The sequence below is a fragment of the Monodelphis domestica genome, chromosome 4 (genome assembly GCF_027887165.1).
Source record: "Monodelphis domestica isolate mMonDom1 chromosome 4, mMonDom1.pri, whole genome shotgun sequence".
In the NCBI taxonomy this organism is placed as follows: Eukaryota; Metazoa; Chordata; class Mammalia; order Didelphimorphia; family Didelphidae; genus Monodelphis; species Monodelphis domestica.
Window position 1 is genome coordinate 135,719,316 of NC_077230.1, and position 24,240 is coordinate 135,743,555.

Consider the following 24,240-nt stretch of genomic DNA (forward strand, 5'->3'; position numbering starts at 1 on the left):
CAAAAGACAACTCCCAGGAATGTAATTGCCAAATTCCAAAGCTTTCAAACAAAAGAAAAAATCCTACAAGAAGCCAGAAAAAGACAATTTAGATATAAAGGAATGCCAATCAGGGTCACACAAGACCTTGCAAGTTCCACTCTGAATGACCTTAAGGCATGGAACATGATCTTCAGAAAGGCAAGAGAGCTGGGTCTTCAACCAAGAATCAGCCTTCCAGCAAAACTGACTATATACTTCCAAGGGAAAGTATGGGCATTCAACAAAATAGAAGATTTCCAACATTTTGCAAAGAAAAGACCAGAGCTCTGTGGAAAGTTTGATATCGAAAAACAAAGAACATGGAATACCTGAAAAGGTAAATATGAAGAAAAGAGAAAAGGAGAAAAATGTTATCTTTTTCTTTTACTCAAACTCTCTTCTATAAGGACTACATTTATATCAATCTATGTATACTAACATGTGAGGAAAATGTAATGTGTAAATAGGGGGAAAAGAAAGACCAAATAGAATAATCTTTCTCACACAAAGATTCACACGTGAAGGGGAGGGGAAGAAAACTCCTATAAGAAGGAGAGGAAGAGAGTTTTTACTTAAACCTTACTCTAAGGGAAATCAAGTCTGAGAGGGAAGAACATCCAGATCCATTGGGATCTTGAATTTTATCTTACCCAACAAGGGAAGGGAGAAGGGAAAACCAAGGGGGTTAGGGGGGGGAGTGAACACAAAAAGGGAGGTAAGAAGAGGGGGGAGGGGAGGGAACAAAAAGGGAGGGACTATAAAGGGAAACATATCAAGGGAGGGGACAAGGGGGACTGATTTAAAGTAAATCACTGGATTAAAAGGTAGAGCTGAAGAAGAAAGGTTAGAATTAGGGAAGGATATCAAAATACCAGGGAGTCCACAAGTGACAGTCATAACTCTTGAACATGAATGGGATGAACTCACACATAAAACATAGACGAATAGCAGAATGTATTAGAATCCAAAACCCTACCATATGTTGTCTTCAAGAAACACACATGAGACAGGTAGACACCCACAAGGTCAGAATTAAAGGATGGAGTAAGACCTTCTGGGCCTCAACTGACAGAAAGAAGGCAGGAGTGGTAATCATGATATCTGATAAAGCCAAAGCAAAAATAGACCTGATCAAAAGGGATAGGGAAGGTAATTATATTTTGTTAAAAGGGACTTTAGATAATGAGGAAATATCACTAATCACACGTATGAACCAAATAATATAGCACACAAATTTCTAATGGAGAAACTAGGAGAATTGAAGGAAGAAATAGACATTAAAACCATATTAGTGGGGGACTTGAACCAACCATTATCAAATTTAGATAAATCAAATCAAAAAATAAATAAGAAAGAGGTAAAAGAAGTGAACAAAATCTTAGAAAAATTAGAATTAATAGACATATGGAGAAAAATAAATAGGGATAAAAAGGAATACACCTTCTTCTCAGCACCACATGGCACATTCACAAAGATTGACCATACATTAGGTCACAGAAACATGGCACACAAATGCAGAAAAGCAGAAATAATAAATGCAGCCTTTTCAGATCACAAGGCAATAAAAATAATGATCAGTAATGGTACATGGAAAAACAAATAAAAAACTAATTGGAAATTAAACAATATGATACTCAAAAATTGTTTAGTTAGAGAAGAAATCAAATCATAGAAACAATTAATAATTTCACCAAGGAAAATTACAATGGCGAAACATCCTTTCAAACCTTTTGGGATGCAGCCAAAGTGGTAATCAGAGGTAAATTCATATCCCTGAGTACATATATTAACAAACTAGGGAGAGCAGATATCAATCAACTGGAAATGCAAATAAAATAACTCGAAAGTGATCAATTAAAAAACCCCCAGCAGAAAACCAAACTAGAAATCCTAAAAATTAAGGGAGAAATTAATAAAATCAAAAGTGATAGAACTATTGATTTAATAAATAATACAAGAAGCTGGTACTTTTAAAAAACAAACAAAATAGACAAAGTACTGGTCAATCTAATTTAAAAAAGGAAAGAAGAAAAGGAAATTAATAGCATCAAAGACAAAAAGCGGGACATCACCTCCAATGAAGAGGAAATTAAGGCAATCATTAAAAATTACTTTGCCCAATTATATGGCAATAAATACACCAATTTAGGTGATATGGATGAATATTTACAAAAATATAAATTGCCTAGACTAACAGAATAAGAAATAGAATTCTTAAATAATCCCATATCAGAAAATGAAATCCAACAAGCCATCAAAGAACTTCCTAAGAAAAAATCCCCAAGGCCTGATGGATTCACCAGTGAATTCTATCAAACATTCAGAGAACAGTTAGTTAACCCTAATACTATACAAACTATTTGACATAATAAGCAAAGAGGGAGTTCTACCAAACTCCTTTTATGACACAAACATGGTATTAATTCCAAAACCAAGCAGGTCAAAAACAGAGAAAGAAAACTATAGACCAATCTCCCTAATGAATATAGATGCAAAAATCTTAAATAGGATACTAGTAAAAAGACTCCAGCAAGTGATCAGAAGGGTCATCCACCATGATCAAGTAGGATTTATACCAGGGATGCAGGGCTGGTTCAATATTAGGAAAACCATCCACATAATTGAGCACATCAACAAGCAAACCAACAAGAACCACATGATTATCTCAATAGACGCAGAAAAAGCCTTTGATAAAATACAACACCCATTCCTATTAAAAACACTAGAAAGCATAGGAATAGAAGGGTCATTCCTAAAAATAATAAACAGTATATATCTAAAAGCATCAGCTAATATCACTTGCAATGGGGATAAACTAGATGCATTCCCAATAAGATCAGGAGTGAAACAAGGATGCCCATTATCACCTCTACTATTTGAAATTGTACTAGAAACACTAGCAGTAGCAATTAGAGAAGAAAAAGAAATTGAAGGCATCAAAATAGGCAAGGAGGAGACCAAGTTATCGCTCTTTGCAGATGAAATGATGGTCTACTTAAAGAATCCTAGAGATTTAACCAAAAAGCTAATTGAAATAATCAACAACTTTAGCAAAGTTGCAGGATACAAAATAAAGCCACATAAGTAAGTCATCAGCATTTCTATATATCTCCCACACAGCTCAGCAGCAACAACTAGAAAGAGAAATTCCATTCAAATTCACCCTAGACAAAATAAAATATTTAGGAATCTATCTCCCGAGACAAACACAGGAACTATATGAACACAACTACAAAACACTCGCCACACAACTAAAACTAGACTTGAGCAATTGGAAAAACATTAACTGCTCATGGATAGGACGAGCCAATATAATAAAAATGACCATCCTACCCAAACTTATTTATCTATTTAGTGCCATACCCATTGAACTCCCAAAAAATTTCTTTACTGATTTAGAAAAAAACATAACAAAGTTCATTTGGAATAACAAAAGATCAAGGATATCCAGAGAAATAATGAAAAAGAAAACACAAATGATGGGGGCCTTGCAGTCCCAGACCTTAAACTATATTACAAAGCAGCAGTCATCAAAACAATTTGGTACTGGATAAGAGACAGAAAGGAGGATCAGTGGAATAGACTGGGGGCAAGATAGTATACGATAAACCCAAAGATCCCAGCTTTTGGAACAAAAATCCACTATTCAATAAAAACTGCTGGGAAAACTGGAAGACAGTGTGGGAGAGATTAGGAATAGATCAACACCTCACACCCTACACCAAGATAAATTCAAAATGGGTGAATGACTTAAACATAAATAAGGAAACCATAAGTAAATTGGGTAAACACAGAATAGTATACATGTCAGACATTTGGGAGGGGAAAGATTTTAAAACCAAGCAAGACATATAAAGAGTCACAAAGTGTAAAATAAATAATTTTGAGTACATCAAATTAAAAAGCTTTTGTACAAACAAAACCAATGTAACTAAAATCAGAAGGGAAACAACAAATTGGGGAAAAATCTTCATAGAAACCTCTGACAAAGTTTAATTACTCAAATTTATAAAGAGCTAAATCAATTGTACAAAAATCCAAGCCATTCTCCAATTGATGAATGGGCAAGGGACATGGATAGGCAGTTTTCAGATAAAGAAATCAAAACTATTAATAAGCACATGAAGAAGTGTTCTAAATCTCTTATAATCAGAGATGCAAATCAAAAAAAAACTCTGAGGTATCACCTCACACCTAGCAGATTGGCTAACATGATAGCAAAGGAAAGTAATGAATGCTGGAGGGGATGTGGCAAAGTAGGGACATTAATTCATTGCTGGTGGAGTTGTGAACTGATCCAACCATTCTGGAGGGCAATTTGGAACTATGCCCAAAAGGCGATAAAAGAATGTCTACCCTTTGATCCAGCCATAGCACTGCTGGGTCTGTACCCCAAAGAGATAATGGAGAAAAGGACATGTTCAAGAATATTCATAGCTGCACTCTTTGTGGTGGCCAAAAACTGGAAAATGAGGGGATGCCCATCATTTGGGGAATGGCTGAACAAATTGTGGTATATGTTGGTGATGGAGTACTATTGTGCTAAAAGGAATAATAAAATGGAGGAATTCCATGGAGAATGGAAAGACCTCCAGGAAGTGATGCAGAGTGAGAGGAGCAGAACCAGGAGAACATTGTACACAGAGACTAATAATACACTGTGGTACAATCGAATGTAATGGACTTCTCCATTAGTGTCAATGCAATGTCCCTGAACAATCTGCAGGGATCTAGGAGAAAAAACACTATTCATAAGCAGAGGACAAACTGTGGGAGTAGAAACACCGAGGAAAAGCAACTGCCTGACTACAGTGGTTGAGGGGACATGACAGAGGAGAGACTCTAAACGAACACTCTAATGCAAATATTAACAACATGGAAATGGGTTTGAATCAAGTACACATATGATACCCAGTGGAATCACGCGTCGGCTATGGGGGGTGGCGGGAGGAAAAGAAAATGATCTTTGTCTTTAATGAATAATGCTTGGAAATGATCAAATAAAATATTATAAAATTTAAAAAAATAATTGCAAAGAATTTGGCACAGTATATGTGTGTATGTGTGTGTGTGCAAACATATATAGCCATAAAGTTGGTACTATACAAATTTTAGGGTTTTAAAAGTATTATTATAATTATTAAACAGCAAGGCTATAATTATTTTTACACACACAGAAAGTATCATGAAATGCACCTTAAAACACACATATTGTAAATCATAAGGTAAAAAAAAGAATAGAAGATTTCATTAAAACAAATTCAGTCATGAGCAAAAGCAGACGCTGTGCCACTGTTTGGGGAACAGATGATCCCTGTTAAAAATAAAGAAGACTGCTCAGAGAAAGCCTGGAAGGACCAAGCCAAGGAATAATTCAAGTAACTATATGGCAACATCCAAGTTCACTATTCATGCTAACCAGCACTAAACTCAGTCACTTTTTTCCTGAAGTTATAAATGTGTTGTCACCATAAAAAAAAATAACAAATTTTTAAATTATATAATCTTTTAAAAATCTTTCATTTTATCTGCCTTATATTTTTGTACTTTGGGACAAATCAGGGCCTTACCCTAGTTGAAGGCTCTTTTTGTAAGTCTAACCTCTTCACTTGTGCTTTTAATCTAAACCCCTAATGTCTTTTCTAGGACTTTTTTTTCCAATCAATCATCTATTCTTCCTCAATCATATTCAGTATTCCTTCTACACATTCCTTCTTTTCAGCTAAAGCAAGATCAAGTCTATAAAATATCTATTGAATAAAGACCAAATACCTTAACCTGACACTCAGGGCCCTTCAACAACATTCATTTCTAGATATATTTCATATCACAATTCACATGCTCTTTGTTTCAGCAAAATTGTATAAAATTTATGGTTCTTTGAAAATGACCACCATTTTCCTGTCCCTCCCATTCCCTTTGCCTAGAATGCCCCCAATTCTTATCTCTATCTTTTGAAATTCTATTCATTCTTCAATACCCAAGTTAAATATTATAATTTCTCTGTGCCTTAGCTTGCCCTCTCCCCTAAGCCAGGAATATTCTCTCCTTCCTTAGAATTTTAAAGACTCTTGTTCATTTCTCTCATGAATCTATCATGTCCTATTTCATTTTATCATGTTCATAGCCCTCTATATTATTATTAGCTTATTGAGGACACTGACAAGTTTTATTCAACTTTATTTCTCATCACCCAGAATGATGCTATGTATATAGCAGATGTTTAATAAATGTATTTTTTAAATTGTAGGTGATTGTCATTTGACAGAATGGTCAGAATGGAGCACTTGTGAATTAACATGCATTGATGGAAGAAGTTTTGAAAGTATGGGCCGCCAATCTCGATCAAGGACATTTGTAATTCAGTCATTTGAAAATCAAGACAACTGTCCTGAACAGGTGTTAGAAACCCGCCCTTGTACAGGTACTACAATCTTTTTTTTTATCTTTATTTTCATCAGTTTTTGAGTCACTAAGCAATGTTCTTCATTATGAGAAGGAAATCTAGAATGTAATGGTGATCACCTTATTTACTTTTAGGTGGAAAATGCTATCACTACACATGGAAAGCTAGTCTTTGGAGAGACAATGAGCGTACAGTTTGGTGCCAGCGCTCAGATGGTATTAACGTCACAGGTATTTCTGCCTAGAATTGGTATAGGCACTTTGGGAACTTCTCCAAATGTTGCCTTGGCTTTTCCATGGTGAGGTGGTAGGGTGGAGTGGGAAAGTGTTAAGTGAAAAGAGGAAGCTTTAATGGCTACATTTTAAAAAAATAATGATATTTTATTTCCCCAATTATATGTAAAAACAATTTTTAACATTCATAATTTAAAACACTTGCCTTCAAACTTAAAATTGATACTAAGTATGCATTCCAAGGCAGAAGAGCAATAAGGGCTAGGCAATTGAGGTTAAGTGACTTGCTCAGGATCATGTAGCTAGGAAGCATCTGAGGTCAAATTTGAACTCAGGATCTCCTGTCTTGTCTCCAGATCTGAATCTCTCTCCAAAAAGACACCTAGCTGCCTCATTTTTTTTAAATTGAGTTTAAATTCTTTTTCTCCTTCTCACTCTTTTTTCATCCATTCCTCCATCCCCCCAATTCCATGAGATAATAAGCAATCACTTTAATGCAACATTATAGCTTATTTGGAATAGTAAAATAGCTTTGGGTGCTATTAAAAATAGTATTGGTGACATCTACATTTCTCCTTGACAAATTGTAATTAGAACTTTGCATAAGCCAAATATCAAAATTTGATATTTTAGGGAAATAATTCATTATGACTAAGACTCCAGAACCTTATTTTCAAAGAGAAAAATAAGCTGGAATAAAGAGAGCATCTACTCATCCCGTTATTTTTTGGAGTATCACTGCATGAAAACATTAGAAAATGCAAATTCATAGTCATTGGCCTATTTATATTCCATTTTATTTGAAGTCATAGAATTTAGAGTTGGCTAGCACCTCAAAGAATACCGAATCTAATCTCCCTCATTGTACAAATGAGGAAACTGAGACCCAAATAGCTTAATTTATTTGTCCAAATCCACATATATCATAACTAGTAGAGCTACAAATTGAATGTGTATACTCTGATTCCAAATTGACACACATATGACACTTAATGCATGTTTGGTGGTGAATGAGTTACCTGTTTGGAAGTGGAGGGAGAAAAAAATAGAAAACTAATTCAGTTTTAATTATATGGAAGACCCAAATATTTAGCTCAGCCTTCATTACACACAGTAATTCTGTATAGTGTAGAACAAATTATTTAACATTCTTGGTTATCTTCTAAATAGTTAAGTGTTACAGTGGATAAAAGCACTGGGATTAAATTTAGGAAGACCTGAGTTCAAAGCTGTGTTATCTTTGGCAAGGTTCTTAACTTCTGTCTACCTCAGTTTCTTCTATTATAAAAAGGGGAAAATAATAGCACCTACCTCTCAGGGTTGTCAAGAAGGAAAAAATGAGATTATATTTTCAAAATGCTTAGCACAATGCACGGCAAATAGTATAGTACATGCTTAATAAGTGCTTGTTACCTTTTCCTTTCTCCTTTCCTTTCCCTCCTTCCAGTTCTGAAATCCTATGATCCTATGACAATGTTGTATTGAAATAACAAGTATATATCTAATTAACAAATACTTACATATTGAATTTCATTAATAAGAGTCTAACGATCAACAGTCATTGACTTCACACCTTACCCAAACCCCATGGAGTCAGAGCCAAAAAATTTAAAGGACCCAAGGAATCATCCGCCTCAAAATTTGTCACTGAAATATTTTTTTTGATGGTCCAGAGTGGAAATATCATAAAAATCTGGTCATTGTTTCTAGAAATATATTTACTGCATCAGCCTAATGCCTGACTATTGTAATATGTTTTAAGGAACATATGGGAATATAACTAGATTGAATATGAAATGGACAGGTATTCCCGACCCTGTAGCCAACTGAGATTTTCTCAAGTCTTCTAATAGTGTGGTATATAGATTTTACCTTAAATCATGCCTGTGAGGGAGAATTGCTCTACCTTTTAATTAGTTTTCAACTGTATGGCATTTTAACAACACTGTAAGCATAACTTTACAATAGAATCCCCTAGTTCATGAACAGTGGACTCTAAGTTAATAACTCATGAACCTTGCCCCTGGTGTTTGCATTCGCATTTGATAATAACCTTCCTGAAATGGCTTAAAAGAGGGAGGGGAAAGAAAAGATATTCGAATCCATCTATTAAAGAAATCCCCAAATGATGTCAAGGTTTTCTTTCTAGGGGGCTGCTCTGCTCAGTCACGACCTGCTTCAATAAGACAATGTAATCCAGCCTGCAGAAAACCTTTCTCCTACTGTACGCAGGTGAGTCAGAAGTTGCAGCCTACAAAAAAAAGACAGCATAATTCCTCCAAATCAAAGCTGTCAGATGATCTTCCCCAGTCTTACGGTGTTAGCCCGAATCTAGTGTGGGCATGATACCATCTAGAGGAGTGTGTAGGAGTGAACCAAGCTGCAGAGGAATGTTTTCCTATTGGACTAAAGACTATATGTAGCATTTTTCTATCAATATGCCCATTCCAGAACTTGCCTTCCAGGCTTCTAATTTATATTGTCTAATTAGTAATTTTTTCATCACTCCAAATTTTAGCCTACCAACTACATCTGATCTATTTATATTGAAAGATACTATAAATGTACACGTTCATAATTTCTTAAAGTCATTCATTGGAATTGATTACATTGATAGCATGAGGTTATTTTTCATTCTTTCTTAGTTTCAGTGGGAAATAGAAATCTTTGAAGTCGGATTTTTTTTTTCCTCGAGGCTTATAACAAAATATATAATAAACTCTACTCAATTGCAATTCTAGTATTTTCTAGCAACTGGTCTATGTAATGGAAAAATGGTTTTGAATTTTGTTGTACCTTATAAAAGAAATGTGTTTCTTAAAATGATTTGCTAAAAAAAAAATGCAAGAGATCGATAGTATTTTATACTTATTCTTTTCCAATGGGGATTAGCCTTGGAACAGATTTCAGTGACCAAGGCTGAACCTCCAAACAGTAAGACTTCAATAAAATAGTATCAGTGTTTTCAAAGTCATATTTTTTGTGAAGTGACTGCCCTCTTCCAGCCCTAGAACTACCCTGTCCTTTAATAAAACATAAGAGAATATGAGCCTGATCAATTAAAATCTTTTTTCCTCTGGCCGCAGGCATGTTTGACTGCATATCTTCCATACCCATGCTCCATAATTCTGCTTTTCCTTGAGACTGACAAGAGATATATCTTGGAAGGATGGCTTTAATTAGCTGAGCCTCTACCACTTTTCCTAATTAAGTCTCTCTATTGAATGTCCTATGATATCCTAAATTAAAACTGTGAAATATCATCACACAAGTTGGTTTATATTCTATAGTAATTACCTGGGAGAAATTGCTGATTACATAGCACTAACATATTTTCCTTGAGTTTTTTTAATGCTCTTTTTTTTTTAATTTCCGAAAGCGAGGTACACCTGATGTATCCCTGTTTGGTTTGCATGCTTGTTAAGTGCCCAAATAACTGTATAACAATTGGTTACCTAAATGGGATGAATCAATTTAGATTTATTTGAATGGATAGTCATGCATTTAGAATATAAAAAGTACTATTTACAGGCTCTTTCTGCCTTCTGTAATACACTCTCTATTCAGGTGACAAAATAATCTTTCTGAGGCCTAGGGTTGATTATGTCACTTTACTACTCAAAATCCCTCCGTGGTTTCCTGCTGTATTGAGACTAAAGTAAAAATGTCTCAGCCTTTAGTATAGGTCCTCTATAGTCTGATGCCAACTTGCCCTTTCGCACTTATTTTGCTTTCTAAAAGCTATCTAACCTAGTTGCCTTTACTTCTTCCTATTCCACTCACTTCTTATTCCCTTGAAATGGTGCTTTCATCCCATGCTATTCAACTGAAACAGCTCCCTTCAAAGTTAACAGTGACTAATTACCTACTAGTTTTATTTCCTTAACTCTCAACATCTATGAAATCTCTGCAGTATTTAAGAGCATTAACTACTACCTCTTCCTAAATTCATATAACATTACCCTTCAACTGGTTGGGTTTTTCCTTCCTAGCCTCCTTTGCTAGTTATAGGCATAACCCAGGATTTCTGTCCTTAGAGTTCAGTATTCTACCTGGCAAGGATTCTCAAATCTCCATCATAGACCTACCTCATCTGTCTCCTGAATTCTAATCCTGTATCATCAGCTGTCTTTTGGAGAGTCCACCTGGCTGTCCCCAAAGCATTTTAAATTCAAAACATCATTTAAAAAGTCATTATATTTCCCTCAAGACATATCCCTCTTCCAATTTGCCCATTTCTGTCAAAGACATCACTGTATATTAGTTCTCCCAGGTTCACAATGTCAGAGTCATCCTCAACTCTTTCATGTCCAATCACGTACCTTACATTCTGTCCAATCAGTTATCCACTCTCTGTGCCTAAATTCCTTCATCTATAAAATGAGAAGTTTGAAATAAATGGGTCTCTGGGGTTTCTTCCAGGTAGATATTTGTGGTCCTGTGATTCTGTTGAATTTATTTCCACATCTCACATCCATCCTCTTTTTCCACTAATGCATCAGTATTTAGGTAATATGCCCATAAATGGCCTCCTGGTTTCCAGTTTCCAGACTCTCTCTTCCAATCTATCCTCCACACAACAGCTAAATAGATATGCCTGAAGAACAGATCGACTGCCCATGTTACTCCCTAATACAAGAAGCTTTAATGAATCCCTATTGCCACTGAAATATAGTATATTTCTCTGAGTTTATCATTTAAAGTCCTTCACAATATGACTTCAACTTTTTATTTTCCTAGAAAAAAAAATTGGTATCATTAGCTCCTCATTCCCTCTGTGTTCTAGCTAAATTAGACTGGTATCACATTCCATTTCACCTCTCCTCTCTGTCGCTTTGCACAGGCTGGTCCCCAATGCCTGAATTGCTTTCCCTCTTCATCTCCATCCCTGGCTCCTTTCAAGGAAGTTTTTCTAAATCTCTCTTCCAATCCAATTTGTTAGTATTCTCACAACTGAAGTTGCACTATATTTTCTTACCCATGTGTTTATTGTTTTGGTAGGAGAAAGTAAGCTCCTTAAGTCAGAAAATGGTGCTTTTCCCATCTCAGTATGCCTAGAACATAGATAACATGATGGGCGATCATAAAATGTTCGTGAAATCAACAACCAACTATTCCTGCTTATGCTTCCAGTAGTGGGAACCCTCACCTGGTCAAGCTGGTGTTCCCGAAAGTGTTCAATGCACAATAGCTCCTTTGCATGTTGAATGAATAGTGAGCACGGTGCTGGTGAAGATTCAAGAAATGGGAGTTTGGCATGGGGATTTGGAACATTTCTACTGAAAATAGGGCGAGATATTGAGCTGCACTAGCAGCAAGGGGGATTTGGGTTAGACATTAAAAAGAATGTCCTGGGATGGTTGTAAACCTCCCAGGAAGCAGAGGGAGGTGGACTACCAAGCTTTATAATTCTTTAATTCCATTTCCAACTGCCTTGGTCAGGGCTGTGAATTTGGAAAGCCATTTCTTTTTTTATTCCCTCATGCCATGGGATTGCTAAGTACACTGACTCCTCACCAATCCAGTGTATGTTAGGCCGTCAGCACCATTTAGAAGTGCTGAGACTGTTCAATACGGCACTGGATGCCCTAGGGACAGAGGAGGCAGTATACCTCAAAGGAGCTTATAACTTAAAGTGGAACTCGGAATATACTCACAAGGAAAAAAGGCCACAGAGGCCCTGCAAAGGAGATAGGCTACAATTGTGTTCAGCTTTTCTTATCTGTATAAGTGCTGCTGGGATGCTGGAGTGAATAAATGGCATGATCAGAGGCAGCAAGGATTAATCCCCAAAGGCTCCTGTGGACCCAGGAGCTGAATGGCTGTTTACAAAGACTTTCAGCATGTTAGGAAAAGAAATAATGTTAATGCCTTACATTTACAGTGAATTATGGTTTTATGTTCTGCAGGTGGAATAACCATGGCCACCTTTGAAAACTTGGCCATGTTTATTCTAGAAGTTGACTTTGGTGTCTGAAAAAATGGAGCATATTTATTAAGTTTCAACCTTATTGGCAAAATAGGTGCTTAAACTCTTAAGTTGCCAGAGCAAGTAGATCATATCTTAAGTGATTTCTATATTTAATTTCTTCTGGTTTTAGCTGTACAACTGCTTTGCAATCATAATTATTTTTATGGCGCAGGGTGGAGTCTGTGGCTGTGAGAAGGGCTATACTGAGATAATGAGATCAGATGGTTTCTTGGATTACTGTGTTAAAATCCCAGGCTCAGAGGATAAAAAAGCAGATGTGAAAAATATTGCAGCAAAGAACAGACCTGTGAATTCAAAAATACATGATATTTTCAAAGGATGGTCTCTTCAACCACTTGATCCAGGTAAGTCTTAATTATTGACAAAGAATGTGTTTTTCCCCTTGTTCAAGTAGATCTTATGACTACTACCTCTAACATGTTTGATTCATAACATGAATATGTGAAGGGAAGAGGTGACTAAAGTCCACATGCATTTATTTCCTCTTAGGTTCAAGGAACAGAATGCTAGCTACATTAAGTTAAAGGATTAGGACAGAACTAGGTAAGAAATTTAGGAAGATAGATTTTGGCTTAATTTAATAATGCAAGAAAACATGATGATGCTTAAAACTTCCTAATAAAGGAAAAGGCTTTCTTATGAAACAGAGCTCTTCCTAATTGGAAATATTCAGGTACAAGTTGGATGTGCATTTGTCAAGGATGGACAGGACACAAAGAATGAGCTGCATGGTTTTGAACATGTTGTTATGGATATTTATAGGTACTTATACTCTCTCTGTGTTTTATGACTCAAAATGGAAGGACAGAGAACAAACCAGAAATCTGAAGGTCCAATGGCAAAAAACATAAGCCATGCATGAGATCTATACCATAAGGCAAACCCTCAGAGGAAGGGAAAGGAAAATGGCACCTCTTAAGAGGAGACACAGTGACCCTCAGATACTGATAAGAATTTATGGTTGAGGAGGCTGTCTTACCCAGGAGCAAAGAACTCATGCCATCCATTATTTAGAATCATCCTATTTTAGTGATTTTGCCAAAATAGGCACTATAAGCCCGTGTTTCTAAGGAAATACCATAATTGTTGTCAGCATTCTCTAAATTAACCTATATGAAAAGAGTCTAAGGCATTCTGAACTATTTATGGTTGTATGGAAGGTGGAGGGAAGGGGAGAAATGGAAGGTGAAGCAATAACTGCCTCATACCCTAGAGTTCCATTTATTTGACATTTTCTATATTCTTAAGAATATGGATTATTGAGAATATCGAGTATTGATACTGTATGAGGTACTGTGATAGTGTTCTAACGGAGAATGAAATACTTTATACCATAAAATTATTTCCTAACATTCTTATCTTTTATTTCTCTTCTAGATTGCCCTTGCCTTTGTTTTTGCATTTCCAATGTATTCTCTTTTATTTCTTTGGCGTGGCTTGTCATTATGCCCAAAATCACTTTCACTCTGATTAGAAGGAAAATGCTTGACATACATCAAGTCTCATGAACAAAGGACCACCTTGTCTTCTAATCCTTTTTCACTGAGGCACTCGATTATTTCTTAGTGACTCCATAGCAGAAAGAAAAGTAGCTTTCATGTCAGAGGACCAGGTTTCACATATCATTTAAACATCTACTATCTATGAGATCTCAGGTTATTCATTTACCCTCCCTGGGACTCAATTTGCTTATCTCTAAATGTAGTATTAGACTAAATGTCCAATAAACATCCCTTGAAATCATGGATTGCTTCTATTTGTATATTGAATGGCTAGCAGAGTGTCTAATACATAATGAATAATTTATGATTAATTTCAAAAGAAGAATTCATTGCCCTTCTCCTCAAACTCTTTCCTTTTATGGACTTCCTATTTCTGATGAGGGTTGCACCAAAATTTCACACACCCAGATACATAATTTCAGTATCAGTTTCAACTTCTCACTCTCACCCCATATAATCACTTGAGTACCACATCCTGCCTTCATCTCCTCTCCACTCATGTAGCTATCAGCTTAGTTTAGTCTTTTGTTGCCTCTAGCTAAAACTATTGCAATGGCCTCCTGGTTGGCCTTCCTACTTCAAATCTCTCTCCTTTATAGTCTGTCCTTAATATAGCTGACATTAATTTACCTAATGCATAGATATGAGCATGTTACTATCATATTAGGTCAGCTTATCAAATCCAGTGATTCCTCATTGCCTCCAGGATCAAGTTCCTTCATTTAACTATCCCCAAATAGCTTTTCCAAATTTATCCCATTTCATTCCCGTTTGTACACACCATGGATGACCCAGTCAAGCTGACTTTCAGTGTGCTCCTCACACTGGATAATTTGTCTCCTTTTTTTTTTTTGCATTAGTCCTAGCTATCCTCCATGCCAGGAATATCCTCCTTCTTACCTCCTTCTTTTAGAACCCCTGGTTTCCTTCATAGCACAAGCATCTCTAGCATACTTTTCTTCTCCTTTCAATAGCTAGTGCCTCCCCATTCTTCAAATGACTGTAAATCTATTTTATATGTGCCCATCCTTTTGTGTTGTATGCACTGTCAGACTGCAAACTACCAATGGGATATGTGGTAAAAGTTTTCTTAAGAATAATTATTTTTAGGTAAAGTCAAATTGTCCAAGTCAGGTAATTATTTAGGTTTTATTAGAAGAGGGCCAAGTCCTCCAACAAAGCCAGACCCCTGTTCTAAGAGCAGAAGACTCAAAGCACTGGGAGGACCTTTCTTATATACCCTTAGAATAAGATCCTGATTTTTCCATACAAATACACAAAATTATCATAAGATTGATCATGCCTTCAAAGGTCAGAGTCACCCAATTACAACTCTCATTGTTCATTTAGGAAACATTTAGGAAACAACCCATATTTGTCCATTGATTAGGTTGTATAGGAAAAACCCCTTATTTGAAGAGATCGACTTTCTGATCATTTTTGGACTATTACCTAAGAGTCACTTGATGGTTATCTGGGGGAAGAAGGATGTTCTCTGGGTTAAGAGCGGGTAGTGATGAGTGGTTCTAGGATCTCAAGTAAAGTTCAGGCATCCTGACATATAATGGATTATAAGTTAGGGTACCTGATATAGAAGCATTGAAGGGGATGACTGGCACTACGGCCTTGCAAAAGCACCACTGATAACATTAAAATCTAATCTTCATAAAAGGGAGTAGGGGTCTTTTTCTCTCTCAGAGAAGATTGTTTCTTCCTTTTATCTTAGTCTCCCTATCACCTAACACAGTACTTGGCACACAGTGGGTGTCTAATAAATTACTAATTTGCTTGTTGTTTAATTGGTTGGTTTAGATGTGCTGAGTCTTCTGTGATCCTTTCTAGGTCTAGATCTATAATCTAATGATATAGCAATAATTGGATACTTAAGCAAGAAGGTTGTGATATTCAGAGGACCAAGTTCCCATCACTACTTTTAGGCTATTTTATAATAAAGAACTAGACATGAGAGTCAATATTTTGAATACCATGATAAATTATCAAAAAAATACTACCTGGCACTGACAGCAAAGACCTCAAAATGTCTGTTGGGTTTTTTTTGTTTTTTTTTTTACTTCTTTCAGTTTTTTATAATGAGAAAAAATGGATCATTTCAATTCTATTTATTGATCCTTCCTTGTCTGAAAACCAATACTTCTGCTATCTACCTATATTTCTAGTGCAAGCTAAGGAGGCCCAATCAGTTGGTTTGAGCCTTTGGAAACAAGACCAGCACTGGGTTCTGAACAACTCCAGGTGTCTGATGTAGGCACAACTCAGATCTCTAGTAATTATCTCTAGATAATATAGTGAGGCATTTATGAACCCAGATTCCTAAGAACATTGCTAGAGGTATATGAAAAATTTTGCTTAACTGTTGAATAACAAATAAGGAAAGATGGATACCAAAGGATTATATTTTCTCCCCAATGCAGAACTTAAAATAGATTGATAGGTGATTTCATCATTAGTGTTTCAAAGGACTCTGAATCAAAGGTCTGTTAAAAATTTCATGACCTTGGAAAACTAAAGTTACTTAGCCAGCCCTCATTCCAAAAACTGCTTAAGGCTTGGAAATGTTCTGAAAAGGAACAACTGAAATGGGCAGAGTACAATCAGAACTGATTGGGCTTTTATTCAAAGCAAGTGCTGTTTGCTATAAATTTGATTGGTTTTCATTTCGCAGGAGACAAAACGGGGATGATGATGTGTGTATCTTGGAACTCTACTTAATTATACTCATGCAATATAATAGAATTGTCTATATACACAAATTAGCATGCATAATGCAATTCTTTTGGTATTCTCTTGCATTATCTATTTTGGTCAAGTGCTGTGCCTCATTTGTTATGCATCAATTATGTGGACACAGGCTAAACTGTTTAATTGCCAGAAAATGGTTAAGTTGCTGGATGGTCTATAAATTCTTTATATCTTGTCATAAACAGAAAAAGCAACAACACACATACACACATGACTTTCTACAGTTTTTCAAAGTTCCCCCATGATGATCAAATGATTTAGGTAGTATACAAACAGTATCCCCAAAGTCTTAATGTAATTTAAGCTTTATTAAGCTTTTGAGATAATGTAAAAAATAGATCGAATACAGGACTACAATCCCCACAAGCCTTTGCTCCACTTCCCCAAAATGCTTTGTAATCTCACGGGAATTCTGAGGTGGGCCGAGATCGAGGAAGGATTTAAGCTGGTGGCAAAGGTTTTTGGGTTCTCTCTTTTGGACCTCTCTTTTGAGCAGAGGTGTCTCTTCCATGATGTGAGGTTATTTTGTCTAGGCCTCTGGCCTAGGCAGATATTTCTTACTTGTATATTCTTTAATCCTTAATCCTTAATAAACCTCTAAAAAATATAATACTCCTTGCAGAGAGAAACTAATTTCTACCTTCCTCAGTCTCCCCATATTCCCTAAATTTTAATCGTTACAATACCTTGTATTTTTATCGTTATTTTACAAAACCAGGCAACCAAGTCTCAAAGAGAATTAAGGAACTTGGCCATATTCATGTATCTTGTAACTGTCAAAGCCAAAATTAGAACCCAAATCCACTGACAAAGTAGTCAACTATGTTCTTCCTCCTATTCTTCACTCATACATCAAGGCATGTATAACTTGAACAGTAAAATCAAGAGTTCAATTTTAGTTTTATTTGCCTTTTGATATTTTTCCCTCATCAAATCTGCTCAAACACACACAAATGGAATATAAATGAAATTGCTTCTACAAAATTGGTCCAGAAATTTTGGAGAATAAATAACTTATGTCCATACATCATAGCAAGAAGTAATTTTGGTTCATTCAGGGAAATGATCAGTTATACTGATTGTTTGCCATCATATAGATCAAATAATCCATTGATTGACTATTTCATTTTTTCACCTAGTTTCTTCTTAGGTAGACACCAATACATTGAGATTTTTTATTTGTATTAATGATGAGGTCCTTGCAATGCCAAGCAACCAGAAGCAAAATAAAATATATGATCAATTGGATGTTTGAGTAAAACAGGCTATAAAAGCCTGTAAAAGCAGGATATATTTATATGGATCAATTTGTTAAAGGACAGACTTGGCAGAACACAAACTGATTTTCCATGGTAAATAATTACCACTTGGTATTGATGCATAAAGGAAGTTGTGTTTCACTTTCAGAAGCCTTTCATTAGATAAGTCTAGGAAGTCTAAAACTGGAAAGGACCTTGTTTTATAGATAAGGAAACTGAGACCTAGAAATATAAAATGATGTGAATTCACGTCACTGAACTCAAGGAAATGAGTGACTAAACTGAACTTAAATATGCTCTAGGAAGTAAGAGACTGAGGACTTGGACTCAGATCTCCTGAATCCCCTTCCAATGCTCTTTCCACTATTCCAAAACATAGAGAAAACTTTATTTTAATTCATTAGGTTTCGTTGTTGTTGTTGTTGTTGTTGTTTTCTTGAGGAGATCTCTGATTTGACCAATGGAGATAGCTTTTGGTTAGGGATTAGCTCCACTAAGGATTTCCTCTACCAATACAGAACTGTATTTTAGTCTTTAGCTTGAAACGCTGGAATATTCATTGTCTTTCCATAGCCACATAGCCAATGTGTGCCAAAGGCAGGATTTAAACCCAAGTGTTTCTGAATCTGAGGACTCTCGATCTTCTACACCATGCTATTTTACATGTAAGCTTGATAATTTGTATAGTAAGAATACTATTTAAGAAAGAGGGCATTGTGATATTATTAATAGTACTCCTTTAAACGTTTTTATTTTTTTAATAATTTCTAGTGAGATACTAAGTTACAATGTAGAATATTTTAGATAAAATAATCCAAAGGTTCTCTGATTTCATTAAAGGAAGATATTTCCACCAATATTGCAAATCCAACCCATTCATGTTTGCCCGTTGACTTTTGCTGATGGCATCCCTGAAATCCTCCATAAAGGTTCTACTGAAAGTGCTTAAGCGTCTAAGAAAGAAAAAAAAAATCTCATGAACTTCACATTCTGTTTTTCTCTTGAAATGTTTGCAAATACTATTAAATACCAAGAATATGGTATGAGACAAGCTAAAGCTCTAATGTTCCTTTCAAGTTCAGAACTGACATCTGGGTTTCTCAGACATTGCATTTTTTTTTCCTCAAGTGACTTAGTACTTTGAATATTAAGTTGTTTCTTTTATCTTTACATTTTAACAGATGGCCGAGTTAAGCTTTGGGTTTATGGTGTTTCTGCTGGTGGTTTTCTTCTCCTCATTTTCCTGATATTTACATCCTATCTTGTTTGGTAAGTTCTGTGTTATGTGAAATCTCATAGCATTTGGCTAGGTAGCATATTGTATTAGAAGAAAATAGGTTAAAGCAGTGGTTATATGCTGGGGTTTAAACACAAATGTTTAACAACAGGTTCTTTGGGAGAAAATTGTATGCATGATGCACTATTAAGTTTAATCTGCATTATTACCATTTTCTCCACTTCCTTAAGTCTACACCAGTGGTTCTCAACCTTTCTAATGCCGTGACCCCGCAATACAGTTCCTCCTGTTGCAGTGACCCCAAACCAAAAAATTATTTTGTGGCTACTTCAAAACTGTAATTTTGCTACAGTTATGATTCAGAATGTAAATACCTGATATGCATTATGTATTCTCATTGCTACAAACTGAGAGGTTGAGAACTGCTGGTCTAGACAATAAACAAACAATCATTCAAATCTTACATTGTAGCACTTACCATTTTCTGATTTTTAAATGCTCAAACTCAAATTTTAACTATCAAATCTTGCAAATCAGTAGCAGACAGCTCCAATACAACCTTGGTTATATACATCTACAAATATGTCTATTCATATATTGCTAATGATATTTCAATACAATTAATTTCCTTTGTAATCCTATGTATTTTTTATGTATTTAAAAGCATGAATCTGAAAACAGATCCAATGCTTCATCAGACTGCCAAGAGTGTCCATGACACATAAAAGATTAAGGATCTCCAGTTTAGACACTTTTATAACCCCTGAAATCATGAGAAAATTATATCCATCACTTCAAAATTTATGTTCTGAGGGCACATTTTTCATTTGGGTTCCCACCTTAATCTAATTATGAGACTATTGTTTTCTGATGATACCCTTAAAATTAAGACATGATTTATGGGGAAAATGTCAAAAGACTTGGAAAATTATCACTCGATGTATTAATAATTTAATATGATAAAAAGCCCTTCATTGGACTATCACTATGGTACAAAAGCATACTTGACTTGAACATCTGGAATGAACTGGTCAGTCAATTTGGTCAAGTTACCTGCCAGAAAAGTTTTTTTTTAATTAAATAAGAAGTTTGACAGAATTGAACAGTTGTGAAATGAAATCATTTAATTCACCATCTCCATCCATACTTAGATAATTTGGTGGCTATTAGGTCCCACTGGTGTAGGTACTGATTCAATTATGGATGCGCACTGCCCAGGATAAGAAGCTCTAAATGCTTAGTAGATCGGACTGTTTGGAGGAATACTCACATCAGTGAATGATGCCTTCCTTTAGGGGCATCTAGGTGGCTCAGTGCACGGAAACCTAAGTCTGGAGACTGGGGGTTCTGAGTTCAAATATGTCATCTGACACTCACTAGTTGTGTAACCTTGGGCAAGTCACTTAATACCAATTGCCTGGCCCTTGCCACTCTTTTGCCTTGAGCAAGAGATTTAGTATCCACTCTAAGACAGAAAGTAAGGGCTTGTTTGGGATTTTTTAGCCTTCTTTTAGAGTCCATTTCCATATATAAATTATCTACTACCCCATGGAGAGTAAGTTCTTATTGCACTTCCTATGCCTCAGGATGGTTATAAGGAATTCAAACATTTTGTAAAACCTTAAAGAGCCATATAAATATGATTTGTTGTTACTGTATTGCTTTAGAAATCTGGGTGATTGCTACATCCAGAAAAATTTTTTTAATGATCAGTTTACTGTACAGAATGTAATTTGGCTGACTAGCTAGCCTTGAAGCAGACAAAACTGAATGTTTTCAGGTGTGTTAGGAATATTAAAAACACTGAATATTCAATTAACTTCCTAAGCATGGTTTGCAAAAAGAACTTTTTACTTTTTTTTCCCTGAGATCAAAGTTTTACTTCTTTTTTTCTGAAATTAAAATTGAGATCTTTCTATTCACCCCTCTTTATATTCGTTACCTGTCTCATAACAGAGCCAGTATTTCCTTAATATCCCCCCCCCCAAGTTTGCTTCTCAATTCAAATCCATGCTTGGCTAATTTAGCTAGAAAGCCTGTTACCATGACAACAGAGGTGGTTAATATAGAAAGCTTTGGTCAGTCAAAGTTGATGAAGGAATAGTATATTGAAAATCTCCTGCCTCATAAAAGATCTAAAAGGAACTCTTTTCAACATAGGCTATGTTTGCACATATGAATGGATTCCAAGGACCATTCCCCAATGATAAATTTCATTTAGATCAATTAGAGAGAAGGATCTGTATGGTCTGATCTGAATGACCTAGATTTAATCTCTCCAATTTTTTGCCATTGAATTTAATTGTGCTTGGTCATTTGTTCATGGTCTTAAAATTGAAAGAGACTTTACAGGTCATCTAGTTGGACCAATTCAAAGAATGTGAAGCCCAGAGAGGGAAAATAACTTGATCTCCAAATTCAAAAATCAGCACTCATTCCATTCCATCATGTTGTATCACACTGACAAAAATGTGAATGTCCAAATGTCCTCTCACTCTATCTACATACACAGCCTGACCCCGGTGAACCTTAGATAACAACTCTGATTAGATCTGTTAGTGTTAGCAAATGAACAAAAATGTATTTTGGTTCTGTTTCTCTTCCATTTTGTAGGTCATAAATCATAAAATGATAAATTTGGAATGGATCCTAGAAGTCATCTAACAAACTATTCTCTAATTTTACAGATAAAGCAACTGATGTACAAGGTGACAGAGCTAATAAGTGGCAAATTCAGGAGTAGGATGTGGATCTTTTGGTCCTTTGCTCAGTATTCTTGCCAATATATAACAAATAAAAGAATTAAACTTATAGAAGAGTTTTCAATATTCTAATGATTTTATTTATAGGATAGAGCTTTATTTAAATTAAAAAGTGATTATCTTTGATAACTCTAGTATAAAACATTGCCTGAACAACACATTGGTTAATTGGCAACTATTAACTAATACTGTGTATTTAACCAAAAGGTAGAGAGAAACTTAATTATTTCATTAGGAAAAAAAAGATTTCTTCTAATAAAGCTAAGTTATTTGTATAAACATCACCACACTTGTATTTATACTTTTAAAATTATATAGTTTACCGGTGCCTACCGAACAGAATTCTCAGTTAATATTTCTGAATATCAACTGAACAATGATAATTGATGTGTAAGGCTGACCCTGAGACATACCATGAGATCCAGAAGTGCCTTCTGAATTCAAAAGAGAGATTAATTTATGTTCAGTCTAGCTTTCATGTTCAATATTCCAATGCTTTAAAAATGAATACTCTATGCATGGTATATTTGTGAACTCCCAAGTAACCAGACCAGGACCATACAGGTGACATTGTAGGTGACATTGTCTTTTTAAAATTTGTTTAACTCTGATTTCCTGAGCACCCCAGGCAACTCATTCTATGGATTGGTTCTCATCTGTGAAGTATATATGAAATAGAAAATTAATAAAGACTGAGATCATTCAAGTCTGTCTTAGAAAAGGCAACATATATAATGGATACATATTTGATTTCATTGGCAAGAAGAACTTGGTTCTAGTTTTACCCTTGCCAAAAACATATTGGCTATTTGACCCTGAATAAATCACTTAAAACCTTAGCACAGTGTCCTAGACAGCCCCTTAAGAGAACAAATTTCAGACCAAGTGTATTGATAGAATTTTCTAAAATGAAGTTTCCTGTACCAATAAAATCTCAGAACTGGCCAAAAGTACCCTATTAAAAAGATTTTTTTTTAAAATGCCGTTCACTGACAGTTTTGTCAAGAATAAAGTTTGTCTTGTGTTGGCATTGTATGATGATACCTGAATTAGCATACATACATTCCAACAAGAATTGCAATCATTTAAGAGGAAGAAGGTTTAAAAAGTTAGACAAATGGAAAGATTTTCTAAAAATCAAACAAACAAAGAAATCTGGAAAAGACCTATCTACTAAATTATAAAATATTTTAAGGACATTTCTAACTATTAACAAGTCACAAGTTCAGGATTCTATAATTCCTTACTCTCTTAAGTTAAAATACTGTCACTTACTCTCATTCTAAGTGTTCATGATGGAAAAACATGTTTTACACATTCCAATATTTAACAATCAGAAAATTTAATTATTAATTAAAAATTAAATTAACTTTAAAATAAAAATAAAATAAATAAATGTACATTAAAATAAATTTTAATCTGACAATATATCATTAACTATAAAGCTAATTTATTTCGGACACCAAAAATATTCAAAGAATTATGATTTCATATTCATTATATGTAATATTAATAATATCATCATTAACTTTGGATTATCCTAGTAACCGCTGTTTGATTAGTTTGAAGACAAAGATTTGATATAAGGATAGAGCTTTTGTGAAACTCACATTAAAAGTTGTTAATAGTGAAGCTGCTGAGAGCCTGGCCTAGACACAAAAGGTTCTGGGTTCAAATTTGGACTCAGATACTTACTAGCTGTGTCACCCTGGGCAAATCATTTAACCCCCATTACCTATCCCTTATTGCCTTGGAGCCAATATATAGAGAGTTTATTCTAAAATAGAAGGTAAGGGTTTTTTTTTAAGTTTTTAACCTGAATAGAAGTCATAACATTATTTAAAAAGTCTTATGGATTTCATCGATGGCCATCTTTATGGATTAGAGAAGAATAACCATCATAACAACTTCATGCCATCCTTCACTAAATATCTTACCCTCACTACTTCCCATGAATCCATTCATTTCAAAAATTTTGCCAAGCCTTCCTTTTAATTATCTATTGTTAAACCTTCATTTTCATTTCACTCTTCTTCCCCTAGTTCAAGACTTTATAATCTTTCTGCCC

At 35.1% G+C, this 24,240-nt stretch overlaps 1 protein-coding gene across 1 annotated transcript in view; it reads left to right on the forward strand.

Moving 5' to 3' along the window:
- Nucleotides 1-24,240, forward strand: part of THSD7B (thrombospondin type 1 domain containing 7B) — a 1,225,997-nt gene that overhangs the window by 1,195,961 nt on the left and 5,796 nt on the right. The window contains exons 23-27 of the mRNA XM_001364165.4: nt 6,272-6,445; nt 6,562-6,657; nt 8,810-8,892; nt 12,804-12,996; nt 19,355-19,442. Of these exons, the coding sequence (XP_001364202.1) occupies nt 6,272-6,445; nt 6,562-6,657; nt 8,810-8,892; nt 12,804-12,996; nt 19,355-19,442 (634 nt within the window). The remainder of the gene's footprint in view (nt 1-6,271; nt 6,446-6,561; nt 6,658-8,809; nt 8,893-12,803; nt 12,997-19,354; nt 19,443-24,240) is intronic.